At 37.6% G+C, this 10,468-nt stretch overlaps 1 protein-coding gene and 1 pseudogene across 1 annotated transcript in view; one reads left to right on the top strand and one right to left on the bottom strand.

Annotated features, from left to right (window-relative positions):
• Positions 1-2,856: 2,856 nt before the first annotated feature.
• Positions 2,857-10,468, top strand: part of LOC139188038 (altered inheritance of mitochondria protein 32-like) — a 46,798-nt gene continuing 39,186 nt past the window's right edge. Inside the window, exon 1 of the mRNA XM_070804999.1 lies at positions 2,857-3,131. Within this exon, the coding sequence (XP_070661100.1) occupies positions 2,986-3,131 (146 nt within the window). The 5' untranslated portion in view covers positions 2,857-2,985. The remainder of the gene's footprint in view (positions 3,132-10,468) is intronic.
• On the bottom strand, positions 9,243-10,354 carry LOC114826803 (U-box domain-containing protein 7-like; annotated as a pseudogene).

Here is a 10,468-nt window from a genome sequence, read left to right on the forward strand (position 1 = left end):
GAATCATGAGAATATACAATTGAGAGAGATAAGAGATAATATAAAGGAGAAGTGTGTATGTGAGTTGGACATGTTCCTCTTCATAAATGAGACCTGATTGTGCAACCCGTATAGACATTTAGTAAAAATATTTGTTTTTATTGATTTCAAAATAAACATGAAAGCTCAAAGACCTAATAGTCAATATTTATTAGCTAAATCATAGGAAAAGGGCGATTTAGGAACAAACAAAAATAATTCTTTTAATTAATTGACTATTTAACTCCTATATGGAAAGTTGCTGAGTTGAATATAAAGTCAAAGGATCAAAATTAAATATTAGATCTTACACTCGGTTTTTTTTTAAATTGAATTTTGTGAAAGGATGTTAATCTAGTTTTCTATTAAAGTTATTACTTTATTAGTTTTACGACAGTCAACGGGGCTGGACTAATTAAAATTCATTGTGGACCGGTGCTACTAGCTATCAATTTTGTCACATTGATATTATTTTATCACTTACGATTACCAACTGCACTGGTTTTATAGGTTCGTAAAACATAATATATTTTCTCAATGGAAAGAAAAAATAAGACTTTCTGGCATGATCATCTGTTGTGATCAACAAAGCAATTACTTAATTTCCTGCTTGACGCTTTGATCGAGACAATTGAGTTTAGCGTTCATTTTCATTGTAACAAGCAGCTTTTTTATTCTCTCCATGTTGATACCAGACAAAATACATATTCGTCTAAATATTGTCCGACATGTTTTAGGCCATTAGACTTTTGCTATCAAGTGACCTGATTAAGGTGATTAGACTGTTGCTATCATGACATGAGAAGCTAAAGAAAAAAAGTAAAAATGACATGAGAAGCTAAAATAAAAAAGTAAAATATGAATCTCTTGACTTTCTCCCGTAAGAGCAAGAATATCATAATTTCACTCTATGCAAAACATTATCGTACAACAACAATGTTAATTTTAATTTCGAAGTCGAACCTCATTAGAAATTAGGTTATGAACTAACAAAAAATCCCTAAGCTAGAAAACTTGGAGCCTTGCAGATTCAAGTGAGGAAACTTCAACTAGAGGTTGCTACATGTTTGATGATGATTTCAAGGTATGTCGGTTGCTACGTGTTTTGACATTGATTCCAATGATGTTTATAAAATGTTGAAGTTGTAGTACGTGTTGGTGTTAACAGGAATACCTAGTTGCAATTACAACGAATTACAATAGCAATGTAGTAAAGAGCTTATTGTAATTGGAAATTGAATTGGTTTATGATGGCAATGTAGTAGGTGATTGGAAGTTTCACACACTTGTTGGACTTATATCCGATCGATCTCTTTGCCTCTTTCTTTTTGCTCGGGATGAAGTTCTTTAAGGATATTTATTACGTCTCAAATGCAGTAGAAAGGGTTGGGTTTAGTTATATAAATAGTTGGATTTGGCATCAAGAGCTATAAATTGCAATAATAACCAACCCTCTTCCAGCTACAATACACTCATTCAAGAATTTAGTTTACTCCATTATCCCATCAAAGAATAAAAAAAGGTCTAGTATAAGTATTAGTTTATGGCTAAAGCTATGTGAGTTGCGCTCCTCATATATGAGACATGCTACATTCATAAGAAAGATGTGCTTCACATATAAGGCATGCTTAACTTATGAAAAAAACGTACTTCACATAGGCATGATTCACTCAAACACAAACATAAATTCTACATGAGATTGACTACAATACAATCACGTTTTTAATACAATCATCATCTTAACGGTCAAATTTGATCTTCTAATTTATATACAATCACACGAAACAACCAAACTTGCAACTCAAAACATGGAAGCCCATACAAATTGTCGTTTCTTTATCAATAGTTACTCCGTTAGAAAAATTTAATTAGAGTTTCTTAGTAATTATAGTATCTTAAGACTTCAATAGTAATATTCTAAATTATGTGCGTGTGTGAATATTGGTAGCATGTAAGAGGTAACTAGTTAGTAAATTAATACGTTCCTTTTTCGATGATCTAAACCAAACATTTTCAAGGTCATCACTCAAATAAGAAGTGATTAGTGTGGAGCAAAAAGTAATCCTAGAGCTAGCCCCTTTGATTGAGAAACAAAAAGAACCTCAGAATCACAAAGTTAAAAATCCCCCATCAGATATTGCAAATACGCCCATTTAGTAATCACAGATACTTATTGAAAACTAGACAACAACCTTCACTAAGTTATTGTGCTGCACTTTCGACATCATTGCCACTTCCCTCGCAAACTGCGCTACTCTCTTGGTAATCTGCTATGGGAGAGATTTTTCAATGTGATCGGTACATGAGGTGGTACATCACGTGTCACTAGACAAATGATGTGATATGTGTGCTGAAAAATTAATAATTTAAAAAATAAAATTTCTCACAATTCTTATTAAAACACGTGGTATACCACTTGTATTCCTGTCACAACTAAAAATTTCACCTGCTCTGGGGTTTATGAACAGTTTTTACAGCAACATTTTGATTCTTATATCTAGAACAAACCAAACGCAACAAACAAACAGATTAAGAACACAACAGAACAGAACATCATCGTTGTAACTCGACACGAAAAACACATATTCGTCATCATAAACACCATAATTGCACAACACCAAATCAAGTTTTGATCTTTGATTAGTTCTGCAAAAACCCAACTCAATTTTGCATTTATATGTAACAAGATCTAGGGCATCATATTAAATTGCTAAACTTGAGAGACCAGAAATTCAGAATCTAAGACAAAACAAGCACAGACGTTGTACTTACTTTCCTTCGTACACTTTGGTATGCGTGCCTTCCCCAATCCTCGGACCAACAAAAAGATGTTTTGGATCGATCAGCCACTTTGTGAATGACAAACCATGGGCTTTCGGAGTGCAAGAGGCGTTGACTGGTTCCCATGTATTTGTATGTGCACATGGTAGTCGAGATAATAGATGTGGTGTTTGTGGACCTGTCCTCATGGATAAGTTCAAAGAGGAGGCTGAGCTGCGAGGATTGACGAATCATGTATTTGTTACTGCTTGCTCTTACATTGAAGGCCACAAATATGCTGGAAACTTGATTATCTACAGCCTGGGTTCAGATGGAAGCATAACAGGCCATTGGTAATATCTAGATCATAATAATTTCAAATTTATCATATTGGGATAGATGAAGGAGTGTGAATATTATGTATTATTCATTGCAGGTATGGCTATGTCACTCCTGACAATGTGCCGGAATTGCTTGATTAGCATATTGGGAAAGGGAGATCATGAACGACTTTAGCGAAGCAGATCTAGCGAATTGGATATAACTATAAAACTTAAGAACGCTCAAGAGTTCACTTCAATTGCATACCTTTTCAAAGAGAGGCTGCATGTATTTATATTCCATTTCAGATTACATCAGGGAAAGCAATCCCTATTTACAAGGCTATTCAAAACTTCAAAAATTACAACAAACTATACAAAGGATATATATCCCAGAAACAACAAACATTTGAAAGAGTTGTAACCTAAGCTAACAACAAACATTTGAAAGAGTTGTAACCTAAGCTAACTCTGCATGGATAAGAGTTTAGAGTGATCACAACTGCCTGAAGTCTCGGAAGCAAGAGTCTCACACTGACTTGGTCTAACAATAACGTCATTACCCTGTATATGTTTCTGATTTGTAATGTTCTTCTGATTAATTGTTGTCAAATTGTGTATTAAGCATGATCATAACTATTCTTACTCAATTGCTATTGACGAAACTTAGAGTTGAATCTTTAAATAACCGAACACGAAATTCAATTTCATTCCTTACAGGGGCCAAATGGGAGTATCTTCTGATGAAGCTGAAAAAATTAATGACCTGAAGCTTCCAAATGGAGGAGAAAGTAAGAAAATCAAGGAGAAGCTCCAAGAAAATGGCAATCAGATTCAGAAAAATGAGAACTTTTCAGGCTGTTGCCAGGGTGCTAATAGTAATGGATTTACATGCTGCAAAGAAGTAAGTTTGGGGCAGAACGGTGGAAGTGAGGAAAAGAAGCTGAAAGAAACCAGAGAGTCGTGTGCCAGAAAGGATGCCTTAGGGAAGCTGCCAAGCTTGATTGGGAACTGGGAGCAAAGTGATGTTCTCGCAGCTACTGCCGTGGTTGGAGCAGTGGCAACAATGGTTGTGGCCTATAGCTTTTATAGAAGGTCAGGCTGAAATGTACTCTAATCCATGTCGGGTTCTGCCACGGGTGCAGAGGCCCTATATTTTTCTCTTTGTAGAAAGATGTTATAACGTCAATTAAATAAGCTCTTATATGAAAGGAGAATATGGTAGCTACACTAAACGTTCATTTTTGGAGGGTGGGATGATTTCCCGAAGCTAAGCCATATACAGTTACAAAAATATTCACTATTCCTTTCCGTAGTTGATTGCGTGCACGACTGATTTGTTGTTCCAATATACTGTTGAATGGTTTTATCTTGATAGTGGGATTTTTTATGAGACTGCTTTGATGTGGTGTTTTCTAAGCTCTTGTTATTGTTTTTTATTTGCCTGCTAGACTCGTAGATAGAAAAGCTCAGAGTTTGGTCGAGATCATCGTCCACTGCTGATCTTTGATAGCATCTCCTCCACCAGCCTCAATATCGTTGTACTCATCCCATCAACTTTTTCTCCCCCAACATCAGTGTCCTGCATAATCTGTTAGCATACAGACTGTAATCTTGTATGTAAGTTCCAATCAATCTATGAGTACTGAAGAAGAGGAGAATGAGAATTTTTAGAGAAAGAGAGAGTTAAGCTTGAGGTAGAAGAAAGGTCTCTGCATTTCATTCATTCGCACACACTTAGCACATGTAGCAAGGGCAGGAATTACTTAGTCTAAGATTACATCTTAGCTGCACACTTGGACTATGATCCAAGGGCTGATATTTAACTGACTTCTTATTACATTTCAGCAAATACACTTATAAACTAACACTCCCTTCTAAGTGATGTGCTGAAATCACTCCCAAAGCTGTCCTCAGTAATTCAAATCGATCCCTTGCCAAAGCTTTAGTGAATATATCTGCAATCTGCTCTTCAGTCTTGCAGTATACCAGATCAATCTCACCATCTTGAAGTGCATCTCGGATAAAATGAAATTTCCGATTAATGTGCCTGGTTTTGTGATGATGAACTGGATTCTTTGATATGGCAATGGCTGAAGTATTATCACACAACAACTTAGTTGGTTCTGCTTGTTCTTCCCCGAAATCAGAGAGTACAAATCTTAGCCAAATGGCCTGTGCAGTAGCTTCTGCTGCACTGATGTACTCTGCCTCCGCGGTTGAAAGAGCAACACTGCTTTGTTTGATTGAGGCCCAAGAAAACACACCAGAACCAAGATTGAATGCATAGCCGGATGTACTCCTCATATCATCTTCACTTCCACTCCAATCACTATCACAATAACCAACCAACACTGCTCATTTTCCCTTCTCATAAACAACTCCATAGTTCACAGTGCCTTGTATGTATCTCAGAACTCTCTTAGCTGTCCCCATATGCTTCTTAGTAGGATTGTGCATAAACCTAGCCAATAAGCTTGCTGCAAACATAATATCTGGCCTTGTTGCTGTCAAATATAGCAAACTTCCCACCATTTGTCTATATAGAGTTTCATCTGCCAGATCACTTCCATCTACTTTTGTAAGTTTTTCATTCATAGCTAATGGTGTTGCAACCGGCTTGCAATCCCTAAGTCTAAATTTCTCAAGCAAAGTCTTTGCATATTTCTTTTGATGCAAGAAGATGTAATTATCTGTCTGCAATACCCCAAGACCAAGGAAATGATGAAGTAATCCTAGATTAGTCATCTCATATTGTCTCATCATCTCACCTTTGAACTCAGCTATCATCTCCTTTGAACTTCCTGTGTAGATAATATCATCTACATATAGTGACACAATGAGAATGCCACTGTGAGATGTCTTGATATAAAGAGTAGCTTCACTCGGACTTCTGTGGAATCCAGCCTTTGCAAAATAGGAATTTATTTCTTCATACCAAGCTCTTGGAGCTTGTTTCAAACCATATAAAGCTTTCCTGAGCCTGTACACTTTGTCTTCCTTGCCCTGTATAACAAAACCAGATGGTTGATCCACATACACCTCTTCATTCAACACTCTATTTAGAAATGCAGACTTTATATCTAACTGAAATAATTTCCATCCTTTCTGTGCAGCAAGGGCCACCAAAGTTCTCACAGTATCAAGTCTTGCCACTGGTGCAAAAGTTTCATTAAAATCGATTCCAGGTTTCTGAGAGTAACCTTTTGCAACTAACCGTGCTTTGTTTTTCTGCACTGAGCCATCCAGATTTAGTTTTGTTTTATAAACCCATTTGACTCCAATGATTGGTTTATCAAATGGTCTATCAACAAGATCCCAAGTATGATTCTTCTCAATCATAGAGATTTCATCTTCCATAGCCTTCTGCCATGATTCATCCTTGGCAGCTTCTTCAAAACATTCGGGTTCTATAATGCACAGATTACACTTCTCATATATTTCTGCAATGTTTCTGTACTTGAGAGGAGTGTGATCAAAATCCTGTTGACCTGTCATTCTTTCTTGATCAGAGAACTCAGTAACCAAGTTTTGCCCAACATTCTCTTCACTGACTTCACATTGGGTTTCAGGATCACAATCACCTCCTTCACAGTTTTGTTCTCCTTCAGACATCTTAATAATCTGGATACTCTCCCTTATTTCCTTATGTGCATTCCAGTCCCAACATGCTTCTTCATTAAACACAACATCTCTGGAAATAATCACCTTTCCAGATTCAATGTTATAGAGTTTATATCCCTTCTCACAACTACCATAACCCAAGAAAATACACCTCTTGCTTGCCAAATCGAGTTTTTGTTTCTGTTGACTTGGCACATGAGCATAACACAAAGAACCAAACACCTTTAGATGCTTAATTCCTGGTTTTCTTCCACTGTAAGCTTCGAAAGGTGTCTTCCTATGTAAGGCTTTGGTTGGACATCTATTCAAGATATACACTGAGGTATTAACTGCCTCAGCCCAAAATTCAAGTGGGATATCCTTCTCCAACATGAGACACTTAGCCATTTCCACAATGGTTCTGTTCTTTCGCTCTGCCACACCGTTTTGCTGTGGTGTGTATGAAGTGGTAAGTTGTCTTTCCATGCCTACATCTTCAACAAACTTGTTAAACTCCATTGAAGTGTATTCACCTCCTCGACCACTCCTAAGTTGCTTTAGATTATAACCACTCTGCAACTCCACAGTGGCTTTGAACTTTTTAAACACACTAAGAACTTCAGATTTATGCCTCAAAAAATAAATCCAACACATCCTGGTGCAGTAATCTATGAAAGTGAGAAAATATCTATTTCCAGCTTTTGTAGTTGTCTGCATCGGGCCACAAATGTCACTATGCACAAGCTCTAGAGGAATTGATGCTCTAGTAGTAGCTTCCCTTGGAAATGCTTCTCTACATTGTTTACCGAGAACACAACCTTCACATACTCCTTTAACTACTTTGATTTCTGGCAATCCTACTACCATTTCTTGTTCCTGCATCAATTTCAAACTGCTCATGTTTAGGTGTCCCAACCTTTTATGCCACATAGTAGTAGAAGCACATACATTTGCCTTGAAAGCAATATGTATTCCAGTCTGTAATTTCATTGGAAAACTTCGATTTCCCTTCATTGGAACTTTAGCAACCATGTTGGAATATGAGCTATCATCATAGATTTCCACCTTGTGACCTCCAAACACCAAATAATAACCGTGCTCCATCATTTGACCCACACTGAGCAAATTTTCTTTCAGTCCAGGCACAAGCATAACCTCCTTGATATATCTCTTGCCTAGTTTAGTTTCAACTACAAGACTCCCTTTACCAGTTACATCAACAAGCTGTCCAGTACCCATTTCAACTTTTGCAGTTACATTCTTATCAATATCCACAAGTAAATCCTCCCTTCCAGTCATATGATTACTACACCCACTATCTACATACCATACATCATCACAGTCCTTTACACTAGTATTAGTTTGATTACTAGCATAAAACATGGTGGGTGTAGATTCTACCTTATTTGCATAATTGACCTGTTGCACTGGTTTCTTGCTATTACAATCCCTTGCAATATGACCAAATTTATCACAGTTATAACACTTTGGTTTACCCTTGAATCGGCACTCACCAAAATGTAGCTTATCACAATGTTTACAAGGATTTCTAGCACCATCAGTGGGTTTGTTATCCCACCTCTTCCCTTTTTCTTTCCAATTCTTATGGTACCTTGCACTTTGATTTCCAGTGAATTTGGCTGGTTTAGGATTCACATTGAGACTAGCAAATGCTTTCTCAGTTTTGTGCTCAGAATGTCTATCTAGACGTAGCTCAAAACTCTTCAAGGAAGCTACAACTTCTTGTACCTCAATCACATCCAAATCCTTCAAATGTTCAATAACAGAGCATATAGAATCATAAGCTGATGGCAAACTAATCAATAACTTTTGAACAATCCTCTCTCGAGATAACTCCTCTCCATAACTCCGCATTTGATTTATCAGATCAAATAATTTTGTAAGATAGACAGAAAGTGATTCATCATCTCGCATTCTTGTATATTCAAATTCCCTACGAAGACCTTGCAATTTAACATTTCTAACCTGTTTATCACCATGATACTCTTGTTGCAAAGTATCCCATGCGCCTTTTGAAGTTTCTTCATAAGAGATTCTGGGAAATATTTCATCTGAAACAGCTCCTTGAATCAGACCCAGAGCTTTAGCATCTTTCATCAGTCTCTCAGCTAGAGGTAGCTTCTCAATACTGCTCGATTCCTCCTTTTCTTTCTTCTTTCCATCAGATTCACCATCATCCTTCGAATCTGAACTCTCGAAACCTTTCTCAACCAGATCCCACAGTCCGTGAGATTTGAAAATCGTTTTCATCTTAATACTCCAGAACTCATAATTATCACCTTTGAAAATCGGTGTTCTCACCTCACTACTACCCGATCCTGCCATGTTAGACTCAGATCACAATCGACTCGATTTCTGGGTAACACTCTTCACAGATCCAAACGCCCAGTATCAATTGATCAAACTAGGCTCTGAGGCCAGGTTAGCATACAGACTGTAATCTTGTATGTAAGTTCCAATCAATCTATGAGTACTGAAGAAGAGGAGAATGAGAGTTTTTAGAGAAAGAGAGAGTTAAGCTTGAGGTAGAAGAAAGGTCTCTGCATTTCATTCATTCGCACACACTTAGCACATGTAGCAAGGGCAGGAATTACTTAGTCTAAGATTACATCTTAGCTGCACACTTGGACTATGATCCAAGGGCTGATATTTAACTGACTTCTTATTACATTTCAGCAAATACACTTATAAACTAACATAATCTGCTCTATATCCTTATTCCTCGACTGCTTGTTTCTCGAACCGTAATTGGAACAGTCTTTCAAGAGAAACAGCAACTCCTGTGCCGTGGCCTTAGCCGTCCACGTCCCATCCATGCTCAGCTGAAGCAGTCCGGGCATTGCTCCTTCTCTCAGTATCAGTCCTCTGTACTTCTCTCTGCAGCTGTGGCATATAAGCCGGAAGATACTGTGTGCTCCTTGCATTTCGTCGATCCCTCTTCAATTGTCTCAACAAGTGCCCAGATTATGTCGCACGTACCCGCAGTTTCCTTTAGCGCAGTCTTCGATGAAGAAACAATGTCGTCAAGTAGCGCAATTGCCTTCTCAACTAGTTGGCTTGATTTTTCCAACCCGTGAATTATTTGTAACAACTATAACACTACGCCCGAAGAGACGTAGTCTGATGGCAGGTTGAGAGGTTGTGTAGTGTGGCTATGCTGTTGAGTTTCGCTTGCACACCGATGCCTCCAGCATAATCTTGATCGAGAAATTCAACTATTAGTTGGATGCCTCCGTGTGATGCAATTGGTAGCTTGTTTCCCTTGCAAGACGATAGGATCAAAAAAGCTGCCATCGTGAGCTCGATCATCGCCTTGCTTTCACAGCTAAATTGATCCTTGCTTTATGCAAGTAAATTACTTATTTTACGACATTGATCCTTTTGACGTTAGCTACAAATGTCTCCTCTAGCTAAATTTAGTTAATTACTGTTTACAAAATAAAGATAGATAGTCATTTAGTTGGCCGGTTGGAGTTTAATTTTCTGCATCTTTTGTTAAGATAGGTTGTTGGAGATGAGGTCTTTTCCCATTGATACTCTCTAGGCTGTCTCCAACGAAGATTCTTCTGTCCACCAGCAGGGGCAGTTGGACCGACCTGCGCACCACCCTTAAAATACAATAAGGTCGTCATCTGGTCAAAGTTGGGCGGCAGATTTCTCTAAAGACTACAACAAAAAAAATGGAAATTGCATCGTAAGCAGTTATACAATTTTTAAATTTGATGGTTACATTTATACATATCAAA

This window comes from Malus domestica, chromosome 09 (genome assembly GCF_042453785.1).
Source record: "Malus domestica chromosome 09, GDT2T_hap1".
Classification (NCBI taxonomy): domain Eukaryota; kingdom Viridiplantae; phylum Streptophyta; class Magnoliopsida; order Rosales; family Rosaceae; genus Malus; species Malus domestica.